General features: G+C 36.9%; 1 protein-coding gene across 4 annotated transcripts; it reads left to right on the top strand.

Annotated features, from left to right (window-relative positions):
* Positions 1–1,220: 1,220 nt before the first annotated feature.
* Positions 1,221–20,040, top strand: LOC133519070 (exonuclease 3'-5' domain-containing protein 2). Of its 4 annotated transcripts, none has more exons than XM_061852965.1 (10): positions 1,228–1,584; positions 7,992–8,148; positions 9,850–10,050; positions 12,386–12,633; positions 12,847–12,996; positions 13,108–13,310; positions 14,138–14,300; positions 15,758–15,916; positions 18,629–18,793; positions 18,924–20,040. In XM_061852965.1, exons 1-10 carry the CDS (start codon positions 1,394–1,396, stop codon positions 18,997–18,999), a joined length of 1,713 nt encoding a protein of 570 aa, XP_061708949.1. In that variant the 5' UTR covers positions 1,228–1,393; the 3' UTR covers positions 19,000–20,040. The 4 variants fall into 4 exon arrangements, with proteins under 4 accessions (XP_061708956.1, XP_061708949.1, XP_061708973.1 ...); XM_061852989.1 differs by having other exon boundaries at positions 1,447–1,584; positions 7,996–8,148; XM_061852981.1 differs by lacking the exon at positions 1,228–1,584 and adding an exon at positions 1,618–2,414 and having other exon boundaries at positions 7,996–8,148.
* Positions 20,041–20,650: the final 610 nt, after the last annotated feature.

A 20,650-nucleotide genomic window follows, 5' to 3' on the forward strand; every position in this document is an offset into this window, starting at 1 on the left:
GTCATTACAGGTCCCCTAAAAGTAGTTTAACATGGTCTTATAATCCAAAAGAATTTATTGGGATACAATTCTGCCCTAAGATTTGTAGATGGAAACAACCCTATTGGACGAACATCTACCCTTAATGTTATGTATACGTAGTGATTACTGTGATTATATGCTCTTTGGTTATGTGCGCTATAGATTTATATTTCATGATATATTATCTGTTGGTGATCCTAAATAAATAAATAAAAATTGCCAAAAATGTTCAATGTTTGATATTTTTGCACACTCGCGTTCGCGGCTTCACGCCTCGATTCGCGCACGAGTGTGGATGGCCCTCGCGTCGACTTTGCAGATTATTCACGCCTTCGCGCCTTATTCCCCGTTTTTTGTCGGTTTTTGGCTCGCGTCAAAGGAGACACGAAGCGCGAACTTGCAAGACTCCACACTCGCAATGGCTTTGCGCCGCGATTCGCTCACGAGTCAGTTAATCTGAAACTGGTATAACCTTCTATGGCGGCTACTTGGTTATTGGGTGCGAACTTGATCAACCAATAATCAATTTAACAGTTCCCAGTTTGAATCAGTGCCTTGCTGCAAACTAAACCCGATCAGCTGACGCTTCGGCGCCATCTTGCCGCGAACCAAACTGCGAAATCGCCGTGAAGTTGTGCGAGTGTGGAGTCTAGGTCAACGTCGCGGTATGTTCGCTCCGCGTAGTCGCGCCGCGATTCACGCGCATAGTCTGGAGGGGGCTTTGCAAGTTCGCGCTTCGCGTCTCCTTTGACGCGGGCCAAATACCGACAAACAACGGGGAATAAGGCGCGAAGGCGTGAACAATCTGCGAAATCGACGTGAGGGCCCTCCACACTCGCGTTCGCGGGTTCGCGCCTCGATTCGCGCACGAGTGTGGAGGGCCCTTTTGGTGAAACGGAATAATAATACTCTTGCTGGACCGGGGCTATGACCGCGAAAATCGAAGTTCGTCAATTGCGGGTATTTTTTTTCTGTCACTCTAATTACGTCTTAGTGAGAGTAAATGAGAAAGATCCCTGCAATTTGCGGATTTCGGTTTTTGCCGTAGGCCCCCTGAACCTAAGCTCGTCAAGGCAATCGATTTTAAACACAAGCGGCACGGTATGGCCCGTAACCGAATTATAACCAGAACGGGCAAAACGCGAATGTAAACATTAAACACAGCGATCGAAACATTCGAAACAGTGGTAAACAGCAAGCTGGCGTGCGCTCGTGGCTCGGCTCGCGGCTCGCCGCTCGTACGCGAATGTAAAGCGCCATTATGTTGTTATTCTACTTCTAACCTAAGATTTTAAGTTAATAATTATAGTCTATTTACATCAAGAAAGGGAATTTACTCTAATATAATTGTGTCTGGATCTTACGACGAAATATGGAAGCAATATTAAAACATAAACTCAGTGTAACAACCGTAATAATTACATTATTGTCTGCGGTCGTTGTATTTACTGTTTTGAAGTATAAACGGAGAATTAGAAAAGCTTCGGAGGCATTACATTATATGAATATTTCAATTGTTACTAATGAAGAGACATGCAATAGCGCTGTAACTATTATAAGAAGGTTAGTGATTAATTTAGTAATTAGTAAAATAACCTTATATTTTATCCACTCTTATACCGTAGAGGGTCTAGAGTAGGGATCGCAAATTATTTTCTTCAGGGGTCCAGTTTTTCACCCTATTCCAGGCCCCACCAATCTACAAGGTTTTCCCAAAAAATCCAAATATATTCCAATTAATTCAGCTTTGACGATTAATTTGAAGACAAGTCACATTTCCAGACACTGCAATATAATTTGAAAAATAAATCGCAATGCTAAAGTTGAAATTGTAATGGCGCGTATGTGGCCGATAAATCGTACTATGTCTGGAAAAGGGTTAAAATAAAATGACTATTGTGATCCGTTTCTTTTTGAGTTTAATGAGAATCGGATTCAATCTCTGGGAACTGCATCTCTCCCTCGCATGTTACGTCGCTTAGTTACGCACTCAAAAAGAAAATGGTACCATTCCATTCCTTACATTTTATTAAAGCATAAATTGTATTACAATAACTATTTACACAAATGCAATATTTCAAAATGGCAATTGTCTTGATCTTCCATACATTTAGGATAGAGTAATGTAATGTGACGTCACATCACAATAAAATTCTGTTAAGAGGCGTTTCCCTCAGTGCGTGCAAGCCTCAGATTTTAACCCTGATCTTTGTGTTGCTTAAATGCCATGAGTCCTACATTTGATCCTCAGGAAAATCAAGATCGATTGGCATTATTTACAAAAAACTGTCAAATAGCCAATTGTATTCAAATATATTTGATGACCGGTCTGGTCTAGTGGGTAGTGACCTTGCCTATGAAGCGGAATTAGGTGATATAAGGTTTGAATCCTGGTAAGGGCATTTATTTGTGTGATGAGTATGGATATTTGTTCCTGAGTCATGGGTGTTTTATATGTATTTAAGTATTTACAAATATTTATATATTATATATGTATATCATTGTCTAAGTACCCACAACACAAGTCTTGTTGAGCTTACTGTGGGACTTGTGTAATAATGTCCTATAGTCCTATAGAAAAAATGTCGTACTATTGTATAACTGACTTTATAGAAAATAGTACATAATTATAGTTTTTTTAATTTTTACTGTTTTTTATTTTTATTTTATTTTAATTATTTATTGTTAACATATCTTAGTTAGTAAATTTTAAATTTCTGATATTTTTTTATTATGATTGACATTTTATTTGCTTGATTGATATTTAAATTGATACATATATTCTTTAATACTTTTAATTAATATCATCATCTCGGGATCACTAATTAAGCTTTAATTTCTTCAATATAATGTAATGTTTTATTTTTAATTTTAGAAAGAAGAAAGAAAGAAAGAAAGAAAATAAATTTATTCAGGACGCTTACAATGTTGCTTAAATATATTGAAACACATTTATTAGTAAAAAAATATAAACGTCACTGAAAAGGTCTCCCCTCAGCTTGATGTCAAGTTACCTTTCAGGTATCTTGACGCTGGTCTTCCGTGGAGACCTGTCCAAGCGATCGCGTCTGTACGTAAACTTAAATAACATTACTAAGTAGAGATGAGAATAGGAATCACATTTTTTCAGTTAGCGCTATTTATATATTATGTATACCTAACTTGTTTTCACAACGACATATGTGTAGGACTAATTAGAATTTACCCCGTGGTTCTATGGAATGAGAATAATAAAAACTTAATAAACGTTAAAGTTGGAATTGGCACTTGGAGCTGATTTCTGCAAATTTAAAAGGTACTTTTTGTATTTTACTTTAAAAGACAAAATTGAATGAGAATTTAGTATGGGCGGCGGTATGTTGTTCCAGCATTTCGTGGCGGAATATTTAAAACTGCCACGAAATGCAGCTGTGTTGTGCCGTGGGCAGATAAGACGAGTAGCTTCTCTAACAGGCCGCTGTGAAAACTGCAACTTTTTAGATAGATAGTGGGGTGTAAATGACTTAATAATACCAAATAGCATACATGCGAAATGCAGAGAACGACGCGACTCCATGTTCATTAGCCCGCTGTTATTAAGGTAAGGAGTTATGTGAGTTCTGGGTGGTATAACGAAACAAAATCGAGCACATGCGTTCTGCACTCGCTGTATGAGTTTTTTCGTTTTATATTGAAGACATTTCCCTATAACGGTATCTGCATAATTAAGTTTAGATAAGACTAGAGATTCACAAAGAGCAATTCTTACATCTGTAGATAAAAATTTACGAACTCGGTATAGTATCTTAAGTCGATAAAAACAGATTCTCGAAATGTCTATCACATGGTTATGGAACTTCAGTTTCCCGTCCATAAGAATGCCTAGGTTTTTAGTTTCAGTGACCTGATCTATACAGTCCGCACCAATTTTGATAACAGGGTTACAACCAATAATCTCACGTATTTGCTTATCAGAGCCTAATACAATGAATTTTGACTTGAGAGGGTTTAATACTAAACTATTTATGGAGGACCACTGAACTATCCGTTTCAAATCGTCATTGATTTTATCGACTACACTGGGAGTATCAATAGGTCTAACAGGCAAATACACTTGCAGGTCGTCAGCATAAATATGATATTTACAGTTCTGGATAGAATTAATTATATCTGCACTATATAGAATGTATAGGATTGGACCCAATATTGAACCCTGGGGAACACCATGGGAAACTACGGAAGCTTCAGAAAGGTGGTTAGAACCACTCTCAGTATTTAGTCTTACTCTTTGTAGCCGACCGCTTAAATAACTAGAAAACCATTTTAGGGTAAGAGAGTCAAACCCATAATAAGCTAGCTTGGAAATTAATAGATCATGGTTTATAGTATCAAATGCCCGAGAGAAGTCAAGCAATACCATGATTGTCCCATTTCCTGCATCTACCTCTGCTAGAATGTCATCAATGACATCTAACAGGGCAGTTGCAGTACTATGTCCAGCCCTGAAACCTGATTGCTTGGATGGTAGAATGTTGTTAGCTTCCAAAAATTCAGTCATCTGTTGGCACACTACTTTTTCTATGATTTTTGATAGGAATGGCAAGATGCTTATAGGTCGGAGATCTGTAATTTCTAAAGGGTTACTCTTTTTAGGGATTGGTTTTATCAGAGCTTCCTTCCAAGCTTCAGGGAATACTCCTGATAATATTGATTGGTTTATTAAACCCGTGATTACCCCGAGTGTTTGTGGGAGCGTCAAAAGAATCATATCACGCGTGATGCCGTCTACACCCTGAGCGTTAGATGAAGTGTTTGTGATTATTTTAAAGACTGTATTTTGATCAACGGTTTTCAAGCTAAATGTTGCAGAACTGTAACGATTATATTCAAAGAAAGTAAGACTCGATATTGTTACACTGGTTTTACGAATATTTAAAAATTGTTTGTTTATTTGATTAGGGTCGTTGAAGTGGCAAGGCAGACTCGATTGTTTACTGTTAAAATCAGCTATACTATGTTTTATATTTTTCCATAATTTACGAGAGTCTTTAGGTAATATTGTATTAACTTTTTCGTTAAAATAAACCTGTTTCTCTGTGAACATGGCTTGATTAACGATGTTTTTTAATTCCTTATAATACAATTTATGAGAATCTAAGCCCGTGGCGCGGCTCCTAGTATACGCTTCGTCTCTTAACCTTATCATCTCTTTAACTGTAGGTGTTACCCAAGGATAACTCTGATTTTTTATACGACTTTTCTTCAGAGGAGCATATAAATCAAAAATAAACAATATATAAGAATTAAACAATGCTAATGAGTCATTAATATTATCGCACATAAGCCTTTCCCAAACAGTTGATTCAATAAGCTCGTTAAATTCTGTAAGAGGAATATCTTTGAATGGTCTATAAGAGATCCATATAGGGCATGGTTTGGGTTTTTTGATGTGTAAGTTACAAGAAATGAACGCGTGGCTACTAAGCTCGGGGATATAATCTATGCACACTTGAGAAAGTTTAATATTACTGCAAATAACATCTATAAGGGTTTCAGAGTGCTCAGTGAAATGAGTAGGTTGGGTAACATATTGTTCTAGTTTCATGCAACGGAGAAAGGCTAAGAGTTTTTTTGTATTCGGTTCACTAGAGGAACGTATTATTTTAGGCTATGTTCAACAATATTTTATTGTTATGACTTAATGAAGAATGCAGAATATAATATTTATTTCTTCTTCTTCTTCTTCTTTAGCCCTTCTCTACCCTTTGGGTGTAGGCCTCCTTCATTTTATGCCACTCGTCACGGTTCTGTGCGACCTGGAGCCACTTCTTCCCCGCAGTCCTTTTGACGTCGTCGTCCCAACGCATCTGGGGTCTACTTTGAGGACGTTCCTCCCCCCATGGTCGCCACTCCAGTAGACATTTGCTCCACGAATCGGTTTTTTCGTGCTATATGACCGGCCCATTCCCACTTCAGTCTGGCTACGCGTTTTACAACATCGGTGACCTTGCTCTTCTGTCTCAGCCACTCATTCGTTTTACGGTCTCTCAATGTGATCCCAACCAGTTTTCTCTCTAGCGCCCGTTGGACAACGCTTAACTTATGTAGTATGTCCTTGGTGAAGACCCAGGTTTCGGCTCCATAAGTGAGAACTGGCAGGATACATTGGTCAAATATGCGGGCTTTTTGTTCGGCTTTAAATTTCATTTTGAAGGCAAACTCTAAATTCGAATAGGCTGCCCAGGCTAGTCGTACGCGTCTGTTGATCTCATTGGTTTGGTTCCTCTTCCCGGTCACTATCTCTTGTCCCAATATTTATTTATTTAGATTTATTCTACAAAACTTATTGACAACCTCATAAGTATAAATGACAACTTTTTAGTATGAAAACTAGTGTCACCAGACTTACACCCGTCCATACTACTGATGCCAATAGGGTGATAGATATCGGTGTACATTTCCAGAATGAATATCAACTGTAGATAACATTATGCCACTGTCTAAAATATAATGTCAGAGTCGAGGCATATGTATGATCTTTAACACTTAAAACTGAACGGTGCTGTAATAAATTATTGAAAATTGTAGATAGTCAACCAAGGGATCAAAGGCACTAATTTCTGTTCAAGTAGTTAATACTGTTAATAGGCAAGACCGAAATGGTGCCTTTCACCCGAGTTAAACATTACGTCGATTTGCGACGGTAGATGAAACGTGGATCCACCATTATACGCCAGAGACGAAAAATCAAGATTATTTCGAGAAACGTAAAACAATAAATGGCCCTTATTATGCTACTTTGTTGGAAAAATTTTACGCAGAGGTTGTGAATAAACGGCCACATCTGGCAAAGAAGAAAATCCTTTTTCACCACGACAATGCTGCACCCCTGCACACTCGTCAGCAGTGAAACAGCCAAATTAATAGAATTGCGTTACGAAATACTGCCCCACCCACCTTATTCTCCAGATTTGGCCCCATGTGATTTTTTTTATTATCAAACATGAAGAAATGGCTTGGTGGGAAAAGATTTTCAGCAAATGAGGAAGTCATAGCTGAAACTGAAGCATATTTTTCCGACTTTGACAAAAATATTTTTTGGAGGGGTTGAAAAAACTGGCACATCGTTGGATGAAGTGTATGGAGTTGAAAGGAGATTATGTAGAGAAATAAAACTAAAAAAGGTGTAAAAGTTTTTTTTTATATGCAAAAAGTCACTAACTTGTCAAACCACCCTCGTAGTACTTATTATCTTAAGGGTACTTTCTGGAATGTGGTGTCATTCATGGAATGGGGACTTAGGTAGTGAGTAGTAGCAGAATGGAAATAGTCAAACAAAAATTTAAAAAAACCTACTTGGAATGTAAAATGCTCTAGTGCTGGTGCAGAAACGTATCACTTCATATTCATATCATATTGGGATGCCCTCCTCCAAGGGGGGATTTAAATCTTCTCGGGTCAGAGGTGTAGGGTTAGAGCCGGTGTAGCTTTATTTTACGTTCATAAGCGCATTGTAATATGCCTACTTGAATAATCTTTATCTTTATCACTTTCTGCAGACTTCAAAAAACAACAATAACCCACTTTCAGAGAATGCATATTAAAATTGTTTACTTATCATGTGTGAGTCAAGGGCTAAAGAAACCAATGTAAACATGCTGATAATAGTGATAATGCATAGGTTAGCCATACATAGCTAGTTTCGAATACAAAATAGAGACAGCACTTCGAAATTAGTTTCCTTAAAATGCTTCAAGAGGGCTCTCTTTTCCTATATACTTACTTTACTCTTTGGCTATAACTCAATACCGACAATAAGTTGCCTTTTGATTCAGAATGACACATATTACAATGGGCAAAGACAATTTCCATAGTGAAAAGGTAAATTAAAATGTATATGAACTTCTAAGAAGAGACTGTTGTTCAAAAATATAATGTGTAAATTAATATACCTATCTAGTACCTTATCCTAATGAAAAAAATTGTTTCAGGAAGTGTGCGTACCAAAATGCCATAGGATTTGACTGTGAATGGGTGACTGTGGGTCGCAAAAGACAGCCTGTCGCATTGTTGCAACTGTCCACCCTTGATGGCTTTTGTGGTCTGTTCCGGTTAAATCAAATGAAAACTGTCCCTAGCTCATTAAAAGTACGAAACCAGTTACTTTTTAAGAAGTAGTTACTATATGGCTATGCGAAATATATTTTTTAACTACTTATATATATTACTGATCATGTAGCTGTGCTGACTCATAATAAACGTCTAACTATGTACCATGGTGTTGATGATTTATTTTCTACAACATACTTTCCACTCCTTCTCAACCCTAGTAGGGGCTGAATTTTCAAAAGCACAAACTTTTTTTCGCACTTTCTAATATTTTCTCTTCATACTAAATTCGAGTCCCTACTCAAATCGTTCCCTTTTCAAACTTTGAACATTTTTTAACCCTAAGACGGGATGAATTTTCAAAAGCGCTGAAATTACTTTTCTCGTATTTCATGCAAATGTCTTATTACCAATGAAAATTTGAAATGGAGGTGGATTGTCAAAGAAAATTTTGTAGCCACAATACATTTACTGTCATCTTTCGACACGTGATAAAAACTTAGAACTTCATATAACTTTGATCCTTATTCTGTTACTGATATGTGTTAAATATCAAAAAGTGGCGTCATCTAATAGATCAAAGGTATGCCAGCATCGTTTCGAGCTATGGTGCAATAACCTTTAGGTTGTGCCCGGTAAGATGGCGCCACTTTTTGATATTTAACATAAAAAAAGCAAGAAATATTACTTTGCTAATCCGCGAGAAAATAACGTGTTAGTCAATCAGTGCTAACCCGTTATACTTATAAGGAGTTGTTGTATTTATTTGCGTATTTATTTTTGCGGTGGGAGAGTGGGAACATTAATGGCATGTAAAAATACGCAAGTAAGTATAACGGGTTAGCATTGATTGACTAACACGTTAAATTCTCGCGGATTAGCAAAGTAATATTTCTTGCTTTTATTAGCATGGATTTCCGCAAAGTAACGCCTGATTCTTATTAATTATTTGATATTTAACACATATCCATGAAAGAATAATGATCGAAGTCAAATGGCGTTATAAAAGTTTTAATCATGTGTCGAAAGATGGCAGTAAATGTACTGTGGCTTCCAAATTTTCTTTGACAATACACCTCTATTTCCAATTCTCTTTGCTTTTTATGAAGTTTCAAGTTCCGACCTAACTTAATATTAAACTTGTTCCCCATACAAACTTTTATCCCCGTTTTAACCTCCCTTAGGGGATGAATTTCCAAAAACGCTGAAATTACTTTTCTTTTATTTTAATATAATACTCGGACCTTTTTACGGTGTGTCAAGTTCCTAACTTAAAATAAAACTTGAACGCCATACAAACGCTCAACCCCTTTTTATTTTAACCCACTTAAGAGTTAAATTTTTCAAAATCGCTTCTCTTGTACACTAAAGTATACAAGAGAGAAGCGATTTTGAAAAATGCAACCTAGTGTGCAAATACTGCAAATTTCAACTTTCTAGCTTTTAGTTTCGGCTCTGCCTTGATGAATCAGTCAGGACACGCATTTATACAGGGAGTTTATTTAGTCACCTGCAATAATTTACGGGCTGAATATATACCTTTATATTGCCTCAGTCTGACCTTATACTGAGCAACTTTTACTATGGGACCAACCCCGAAATCACGAAAATAACCGGCCAAGTGCGAGTCGGACTAAATAAACATCCTGTATGTATATATGTCAGCAGGACAGTCATAGCCTTATAGCGGTCACACATAGTGATTGTATGTTAAGTAATACCTGGTTACACTACTTTTAGGCATTACTTGAAGATAACACCATCTACAAAGTAGGTGTTTCTCCTTCTGATGACGCAAAATATCTGTTCCACGACTGGGGACCTAAACTAAAGAGTTCTCTCGACGTGCGCCACCTGGCTCGCGCCTGCGGCTACAGTGCCGGCGGTCTGGCGAGTCTCTCTGAAGCACTGTTGCAAATCACTCTGGATAAACACTGGAAGGTAATAAAACATACTACATCCTACTTATTTATACATTAATAATACTTATTTTTAATCTGACATTGCTATACTTTTTTTTAAGTGAAAACTTCTTTAGCTGGGCTGTGCACTTTTTGTGATGGGGAAAAAATGTTAAACTCGCGTCAGGTGTCACGTGACCGTCAGATTGAGAATTCGTAAGACGGACACGTGACATCATGGTGACGTGCAAATTGAAATTGAAGTTGAAAAATTGTATCTCATTCAAGAGTGACATTTTATTTTCTACATAATCAAAGTGCTGTCGTAACGGTTAAAGAGGTTTAATCTTTGTTCATTGTGTTGTATTGTATCTTTGTGTTGTTGGGTGTCCATGATTGTAGATACTCAAATTTTTCCTTACCAAGAGTTAAAGAACAGAACAGAAGCGTGACTCTTTTACTTAATATGACTATTCATTAACATTTACTGATTGAGGCTGTAGTCCTGCCCACGTCTCATGAATTACTCTGTATATGTTATATATTAACACTAAAATTCGCATTTGAAAATATCTTCCACACTCAATATATAATAGAGAATTATCTCTTTTTATAAAACTCAAACTCAATTTCTCCAAAATATCAAAAATGTTAATATTCAAGTTTTCACTTCTGCCTGCACTCCCGGATTGCAACCCATTGTTTTTTTTTAATCGGTTTTAATGACATGCATATTGAGAGTCAGAGTATTGTACGACACATTCTGGCTGACTGTGATGTAACCAAATACTAACCCTACCTTCATTTATAACTACTCACATTCAAAAAATAAATAATATGTATATGTATAGTGGTTCATTTTACATTGTAAAGGTGTAACTCCCTTGAGAGTGCAAACCCATGTGGCCAAACTCACTCTATTGTTTGAAACATATTATACCCCAATTCATAATTAAATTCCATCAAATCTAATGAGAAATGTAACTGTAAGTAATTAAATATTTATTCATTATACGTACAAAATTTCTTTCAAATGTATCGTCTTTAAGCACTTGTAGTTGATACAGTACAAGCTTTGCTCAGTTGGGGTTGGGGACTAGAGTATTTAAAAACATGCTGGGTACGGTGACAGGTGTCATCTCCATACAATTAATAATTTTAAAATGCCAAATCTAGCAAAATTGTATTGGAATGATATCTGTTCTTTTCTGGTTACCATTTCTGTTTGAATTTGAAATATACTATAAGTAACAGACGTCAGATGCCGAATGAATTGACAACTTGACTTGACAAGTGAGTATCATGGCCGCCATAAATCGTAAGAGAGGTATGGGCATTGTGGATGTCATCTTGTTTTATGTGGTAGGACACAGCACAGCGGATGTCATTCCAGATCCAGAGCAGAGCCCAACTGGGGAATTACCTCCACCTTACAGAAAACCGCAACCAAATAACACTAGACCCTACTCATAGTGTTGTGTTCCTGCCGGTGAGTAAGGTTGCCAGAGCTCAACGAGGGGTGGGAGAGGTGTTAGGGTAGGCATCGCGCATGTAACTCCTCTGGAGTTTCAGGCGTACATAGGCTACGGAGGCTGCTTACCACCAGGCGGGCCGTATGCTTGTTTGCCACCGACGTAGAATATAAAAAAAACCATCATGGTACCCATAAGGATGTATTATACTATCCTGTACTTGTCGTTTTCGAATTTACGTTTTCAGGTAATACACACATCTTAAGACGATAATGTAATTAGGGTTCCGTAGCCAAATGGCAAAAAACGGAACACTTATAGATTCGTCATGTCCGTCTGTCTGTCCGATTATGTCACCGCCATTTTTTGTATTAAAACGGAATATCAAATGTTGTTTAGTTCAGGTCTAAACCATTTCAAAACGATCATTTCTACCTCAAAATAGTTTTAATTCAATATTAATGAATGGGACTGCTGATTTTATACGTCTGATTATTTAAACTAAGCATTTAAATGTTGTATTTCAAATTAGTAGTTAATTATGTACTTACGTTTATCGTGTATTCTTTCGCCAATAATAAACTATTTATGGAACGTTTCATTCTACTTGCTACACAGTGGTACATTTGATGGAATTTAATTATGAATTAGGGTATAACGAGTACCCTAAAAACCTAATCCGCAACTTATTTAAACCAACAACAAAGGTCAACTTCATACAGAGCCCAGCACAGCAAGCTGCTCATGGTAATTGTTGGCAACAGTAACAAGCAACCATTATAATAAACTTTCTATACTTCCAGTTCGTTATGTTCATTTCATTGTTATTTTATGTATTTTCCAGTCATTTAACTAGATAATTTTTAAAATTATACATCATCAGCACCCCTATACTTGTTACAGGTACGTTGCAGTGACTGGGAGGCGGAGCAGTTGACAGACAGACAAATAGTGTATGCAGCGGCTGATGCACATGTTGCTATCAAAATATTTGCGAAATTAATACGTGAATTTACTAGCAGAGCACGCGGTTTTTACTGGCATACTGGAAAAATGGGCAAAGATTCACAACAAGATGTTAATGATTTATGTCGGGATATTGCAGATGTTGCTTTCAAAACAAAGCATAACAGTAATCAGAAAACTAATGGGTGAGTATTACATGGATTGGGTAAACTTTCAACTCGACTTGTAATATAAAAATGATTTAGAATAAAACCAATTAGCATAAGTAGGTATTAAAATTACTAAAACACTGCTCTCTTCTTTGTCACTCCGATGATCATCAAAAACACTCGTACACTTTAAGCAATGCAATGTTTTTACCTATATGTAATCTTATCAAGTCTTGTACATATTAACAGGAAGAAGGATAAGATCGTTAAGAAAGAAGACATAGTGATAAGCAAGAGGTACCCGTACTTGACGCGCACCAAGCCCCTGTACAACAACTGCTACCTGCAGGCACCCGATGGCGAGCTGCTGTGCACTTGTGACAAAAAGAAAGCCCTCTGGTAATGAAGCTCCATATCTCATACCTATGACATGAGATTGTCATGTCTCAATAAAGCTTGACTCGTTTGCCGGCCCCGGGGCTAATGGAAGGCCGTTTCGTTGGTGTTTAGGTACGTGGAGAAGGAGTTGGGGGCTGTGGTGAGCGAGGCGCCGCTGACTGTGCGGCTGCGGTTCGAGCCGGCCGGCCGCTCCGTGGGCGCCGTGGGCCGCTATTACCAGCTCGCCAAGGAGAACAAGTGCGTCGTGTGCGGCAGCACCGACTCTTACATTAGAAAAAATGTCGTACCTAGAGAGTACCGAAAGTATTTTCCCGGTAAGTGTGATAGTTATGTGCCCTTTCCATAATGGGTAATCTACCGATCACAATTGTCAACACAATAATATAAGATGTATTTGGGTAGTATCGGAAATACCGAGAAACGTTTAAAAATCACCACCGAACCGTATCACCGTGAGAGCGCCAATAGTTCGAGGGTGAGATTCTTACTTTGACCCGAGTGAAACACTCTCTTTTCATTTCAATAAAAAAGGCTATGACTGGAATTGGCGCCATTTACATTTTGATCGGGAAAAAATTTACAACCATAGACGATCCGATCTTAAATTATGATGTCTCTGAAAGGGCCTTAATGTATAAACGTCTTAAAAAAATTAAACTGAATGAATGAATTTCATGTAAGTATGTAATATGTAATAATAATATTTTAAACATTCATCATCATTTATATTGATTTATTTATTAATATATGTTTATTTGTATATTGTAATGGTATATTTTTAAATAATATGCAATGTAATAGCAGTCCATAAGAAAATGAAAGTTAGGGGAAAAAACTATCACTTTAGTTCAATTATATTGGAACTTTTTCATATTATTATTTAAATTGAAGTACATTTAGGTATTTGTCAGAACATGGTACATTGATTTGATCTTAATATTTTACAGTGAAGGCAGATTCTTCTGCATTACTTGATATTATTTCAAAATTAACTGTAGCTTATTCCTTTGTGTCTTTGATGAGCCGTTGGTGAATCTCGGGCTACGTACATTAGAAACACACTTTGCACACTTACAATCTAGTAGTATTTCAACCTCAATAGTACAGGTGTGTGTAACACAATTAACAAGTGTTATTGCAGAGGTAATGAAGGACCACTCGTCGCACGACGTGGTGCTGCTGTGCGTGCGCTGTCACCAGCTTTCCAACACACTGGACCTGCGCATGCGCGAAATGCTGGCGCGCAAGTGTCACGCGCCGCTCGCTAGCGGCAAGGCTGAACATAGCTGCGACTTCAATACTAGGTAAGCTTTATGGTTCATTTATGTTAGTCTATGGTAGCTCGCCTTTTAGAAGCCAATTTTGGAACCTGCCAATCAACCTTTTGTTTCTAAAACGTCACTTTCGTCTCACTGGGTTAATATGTCATGTATCAATATATTGTAGTAAAGCGTCCAATATCTTGCGCTGGGTTGGAATACTAATATTGCTCTACCACGCATAAGAGCCATAACAATCATTGGATAATTTATTTATCTGATTTTTCATTTGGCTGTTACTGCTGTATTGCGTCAATCGCGTGTTGGGCCAGGAGAGCTCTTTTTTCAACCCAGTGTCAGCGTTGTACTGTCTGCCAGTGGCAGAGTTTTTAATTTTTTTAAGACTCGATCTGCAAAGTAGCCAAATGCGTTGTTTTCTCTAGTGCATCAACTAATAATATAGCTTCGAAAAAAACGTCCTACTATACAAGGTGCCCGTGAGAAAACGGAAAAAATTTAACCACGTATTTCTGAGGTCATAAGAAGGAAAAAAATCTTATACAAATTTAAGTCAATTACGCCAAATAAAAAAAACCTTTATTTTGTCTATTTGCGAACAAAAATAGTGATGTCATGTTACAACATATTAATTTTTCTGCATCTTTCGCACTCATGGTTTGTTCATATACGTGATGGCTTCCCTTTCGCACACTTCATCTGTCTGTCAAGCGAAGCGTTTGACATGTCTCTGGTGTATTATAGGGTATTTGACGGACTTCAATCAATTTTTCGTGTTATGGCTCCATCAAGGTGTTGATGATTCTGCCAATGTCGAGGTTGTATAAGACACGGCTAGTATATGAATCATATCATATTACGGTCATAGACAGTGTTCGGTGGAGTATCCGATCTGCAAAGAAATACAAATTACGACTAACTAATAGACTACATACAACTATTAAACAATATGAACACTACACTATGTACAGAACAAACTACAGTTAAGTATTAAATCTACGAATTTATTGTACTACAATTTAAGATTATTTTTAGCTAGGAAGCTGACGGATTTGTCAAATAAGTATCTCTTTTCGAACTGTCAAACCGAAACGAATCGCAGAACAAGTGGAGTCACGGTCAAGTTACCTACTCTTAAATAGTTCTATCCTATTTATTATATATGAATGGTGTCTAAAAAGAACTGCTGTCTACGTTTTTCTAATAATTTTCCGGCGCTTTATTTCGCGCAAAGTGTGAAATACATTTTTATTTTTAAATACAATCAACATCCCTATTCTCAAGTGTTATGAATTAGGGCTCCGCCGATTCTTAGGCTCTCTTAGTAGATCTCTGTAGCTGTATTAAGTTAAGCCAATTCGAGGTGGTCTTGTGAGTTTATTCACTGTTTGTTAACAACTTATTAGGAAAATTCCCTCTAGGTTTACTTTTAAGGCAGTTATCATAGTGATATGGTTAGCACCTAAACTTGGTATTTGTTTCAGGAAAATTCGTTCGTTGGCGCGTGCCCTGTTATACCAGTCGCAGTCGCTGCCGGAGGCGCGGCGGCGCAAGCTCGAGGAGGTGCTGTTGCATCACTACCCGCAATGCGAAGTGATCACGCAGGAACTGTTGCAGGAGGCTGCTGCCACCAGCCCGGAAGTGTATGTTTTCTCACCTTAAACTACGGCTCTGCAAAGTTTTGAGAAGACGAGGTGACCGCAGTAGAAATGATCAGTTTTAGGAATCTCAAAGACACAAGTTGTTTTCCGTGATCTAAGAACTCAAGAGTGGCAATAGTACCCCCAAAGGGCCGCATTAAGCTCGCGAGCCGCCGTTTGTTAGACCTACGGAGAAAACGCTTGTAAATGTTTTTTTAGCCGAGCCATGATGTGTTCCTCGTTATCTCCAGAATACGAACTGACTGGTTTTAGTTTATGGAGGGGGGGACGGGTCGAAATAAAGGGGGGGGGGGGGGGACAGATGGCGGCCGACCATCATTGATATTTGTTCACATCTTAAGTGCTAAGGGACCGATCAGTTCGGGTGAGGTATCGTTTGAAACATAATTAAACGCAATATTATTGTTTCTTAATAACCGTAGTCATAACTGTAGTCGTTTACAAAATATTAGAAAACACACAATTTTTTACCGTGCATGGATGGCATAAATACTGATAAAACATGCTTCTAACTCAATCAATTATAACTTTACCGCAATTAATGGTTTATATTATATAACCAAGGAATGATGAATTTTGTACCTACGCACCGTCACATAAATGGCGGCCGACACTCGTCATTTCGTTATTTCTTGTGTACCATTTTACTGATCAATTCGTGTGATGTGTTGTTTGAAAGAACATTAAACGTACTATTTACTATCAACCGTAGTCATAACCGTAGTTATTTACAAAAATTTCGACAACGTATGACGACTTCTAACTCAATAAATTATAACTATACTGCAATAAATTTTATTATAAAATAATAAAAAACGTAAGTTTTATTGCAATATAATGTTACATAACCAATTAACCAAGTAATGATGAATTTTATTAGCATAGGCACTGCGCACCGTCATATAAATGGCGGCCGGCCATCGTTGTTTTTTTTTTTCATTATAGTTCAGGTTCTATTTTTTTTTATCAATTCGTGATGGATACCATTTTTGTTAGCATATTAAATGTACTGATAATACTCGGTTGTTTGATATCGGAGGCGTAAAATTAACCGCTTTAAAAATGTTTGTTTGAACAGGCACCAGTAATGGGATGGTATGGACAAATCCTGTAAAACAAGTATTTACCATAAGTTTTTAATCGCTGGCAACATATTAACATAAACAAGAGCCAAAGAGCTGCTTAAGTTCAATTTTTCATTGATATTTGTTTGTTTGAAAATGAACGGCGCCATACAACCCATGACTGGAGCAAAAAACCATAGTTTTAATCGGTTAATGATATTAAAACCAATTGCAGTAGGTTACCATTATTACATAGAAAACATAAAGGACGAATTGGACATTCAACATTTGAAGCATAAAGCGGTAGAAATATTACAGATGTCAGTGAATTATCAAAAATACTCTAAATTTTCTCTTAAATGTCCCATGATTGGTAACTTTAACATAGTTATGTAAGAAACGGAAATATCGTTTCAACACAACGGCTGGAAAAATAATCCCAAGCAAGCCTGTTACAAAGTGAATCCATGATCTCCAATTCTCCTTCTCTTATGATACAAGTGTGCTAAGTTGGTCATTACACACGAGGCGATATTGTGCGCCCGAGCTGTAAGCGAGCGCGCAATAAGAAAGCCGACGTGGGTAATGACCAATGCACACGCGTTTCATACGACGTTTTTCAACACACTTGCGAAGAAAAAACAAAACTAATAAATCAGATTTTTTTGTCAAAACAGTAAAGGTACCTACAATTTTCAAAATGGTGGCTTACAGTTTTAACATCGAATAATTGCACCAAAGCGTTCTGGGCTTGTAGGCACTTATTCGCCAATTCATTGGAATAAGCTACCAACACGTTTTCCAAGAAAGACTAGGCGCTTTTGCTGATTTTCCATTGAATAAAAGTTTCATATGCCGCCAATTATTTTTCACCCGATTTTGATGGTAAAAAAAGCTATCGTTCTCGGCTCTTGCCTCTATTAGTATTACTGGCAGCGTCAATTTTATGTGTTCTCCATTTTGAATGCTTGAAAATGCCATGTTCGTCAATATATAAATTAAAACATGCAAAACTATTCCAATTTTATGACAAATACGGAAAATGGCTGGCGTGTTATTTTTTTTTACGCACGATTCCAATGCGCGCGCAAGGCAAAGGCGCGCATGAGTTCGACAAACAGCCAATTAAAAAAATGTAAAAAAGCTAATATTTTCGTATTTCTTTTCGACGGATGGAGATCAAATCGATAAAATGTTATGTTTATTCATTAATGTAATTTACGAGATAATTTAATCTATAAATTATGTTTGGTGTGATAAAACCTCTTTGAACTAACATTTGAAACCTAATAGTTGGTTTACATATTTTTTATTACTCGACCAAATTAAGACGGCTCCGTTTCCATGCATATTATTTGCAATCAGTTACCTTAACTCAGTCGAAAAAGGCCAAGTGTTATAATATGCTGAAAAAGCACGCGTGTTCAATATCTAGGATTATGAGCCAAAAATCGGTGGAATAAAAACGTCGCTTTGAGCAAGTGTGTTGAAAAATATATTGTACATATATTATATTATTTCTAGCGGACCCGGCAGACATCGTCTTGCTTGGTAGAACAGCCGCACATCAAAAAAATTGTTACATACTAACAGTATTTCCTTCTGCATAAGATGTGTTTTCATTCCACAGTGCCATTAAAAAGGAAGAAGAGAGCCACGGCATGAAAGTAGTAGAGTATCACCTGAAACACGAAGGTCTTCTGCGACTAGAGGAGTATTGGCGAGAACATTTCCTCACTTCGATGGAACCGAAATGCATGCCCGAGTTATGGTCTATTAAACATAACGAAGAAAGGTTACAATCATATTTTATTGTTACCTTTGAATGGTAGTTATTCAGCTTAAATAGATCTTGGTGTAATATTTTCTAAAACAATTATGTCTTTGCTTTCGAAATGTGGTAAACTTGTGCATTTCCTTTTCAGGCTCCGTGTGAGATTCGAAGAAGGACGTCTATCTCAAAAAGATTTGCAATCAATTGGACTCGCGTCGTGGATTTAATACAAATTAAACTCACCCACATAAGTTTTAACCTTTTCGACGTCGTGTCAAACATAAAAACTGTCACTCAGACGCCACGTCATCGAAGTGTCAAAACTGAAATTGAACTTTATGCATTTGCACGTAGGTCTATGTTGAGCTGTGGTCTGTGACAGATGAATCCGTCTTCGGCGTTGGACCTACGACCTAGGCCTATATCCCTTAATTTGGCACAGTCAAGTATACTTAACACTTACTTTGAAAAAATGTAAGCATGTTGTTTTTTACTTAAATTCAAAGTTTTTAATTTTATGTATCATTTACATTTTAAAGAATAAGGAAAAAATAAAACCTTACTGGCAACAATGTTATCTGTTAGTAGTGAATCAACATGGCGAGTAGAAGCTCGACACTGCGTTCTATACAGGTATTAGTTTATATTTTTTCGATTTTATTACGCAAAATTTTACTGTAAATACTAATTTTATTATATTTAATTATAGTATAACGTATACTTTATATAGCATAACTATTTGTCAAGTCAAGCTATTTCCTTGTAATAAGCAAGCAAACATAACTGTTAAGTATTTTTGACAAAACAATACGTACAGTTTATTAGAAATTAAACAACCTGTTAAGCATTTTTAACAAATCTTTATGCTGTGTGATTTTACCGCGCTTGACTAGTTAAGCATTATACATAAAACGTTATGCTACAGTTTTAATAATTTGAGATTTTTTTCTGCCTACGTTCATATTTTACCATAATAGAAGATTTAATGCTATAGTTTGATTCGTTATTCTTTTATAGCTTAGCTTCACAAGTTTTCAAAATGTATCCCCTTAAAAATTATTCAATTGCCATTAAAATTATAGGTACCTGTACCTACCAAAGATGTAAAATGTTTAAGATGAGATTTCACGCGGACGAAGTCGCGGGCAACAGCTAGTATATCAATAAATCATCTGAAATCTATCCGAGAACTAAATGCTGCTACAGACTTGTCAGACAAATAAAGTAGTTTCAACAAATGAACAATTGTAACTATGTTATTAATGTGACATTGTTTTTTATTTCCTTTCCGATCCAGCCGAAAACTTTGTACTATAAAACCTTGTTTACTACTCTGCAGCAGCGCCACCAAATGAAAATCAATGAATTATATAGGGAAATGATGTACCTGTAAAGTACATCATGTACGTGTAATGTTTATGGCTGTACCAGCGCTAGGGACAAACGTAGATACGTAATAAACAGCATTAGTAAATCAATTTATACAAGAGAAAAAAGTACCTAATATAATTTCTATCTATGAGTACAAATGGGCATTATAAGTGGCTCCGCTGGGTTGGAGCGCATACTCTAGAGCCAATTACTAGTGTTTGTACTACAAACACTACTAAGTGGCTCCGCTGCAGATTATGCTCTCCAGCCCAGCGGAGCCACTTCCAATGCCCATTATTTCGTTCCCTAGTACAGGTACATCCATAAACATTATACGTACATGGTGTACGTTTCAGGTACAATCATTTCACTATATAAAGTGCGAATTATATCCACATTTTTTCAAATATTATTAACGATGTGCTGATATTCCGTGAAACGAAAACGTTGATTAAGAAGGTTGGATATAATTGGCGCTTAATTCATTTATATTCATTATGGTGGCGC

The sequence above is a fragment of the Cydia pomonella genome, chromosome 1 (genome assembly GCF_033807575.1).
Source record: "Cydia pomonella isolate Wapato2018A chromosome 1, ilCydPomo1, whole genome shotgun sequence".
In the NCBI taxonomy this organism is placed as follows: domain Eukaryota; kingdom Metazoa; phylum Arthropoda; class Insecta; order Lepidoptera; family Tortricidae; genus Cydia; species Cydia pomonella.

Excerpts from the sequence above, each read along its gene's own strand:
- LOC133519070 (XM_061852965.1), top strand. The coding sequence starts at position 1,394 with ATGGAAGCAATATTAAAACATAAACTCAGTGTAACAACCGTAATAATT. Across the intron at positions 12,997-13,107 it reads GACAAAAAGAAAGCCCTCTG|GTACGTGGAGAAGGAGTTGG; the intron begins GTAATGAAGCTC and ends GTTGGTGTTTAG. Across the intron at positions 13,311-14,137 it reads GTACCGAAAGTATTTTCCCG|AGGTAATGAAGGACCACTCG; the intron begins GTAAGTGTGATA and ends GTGTTATTGCAG.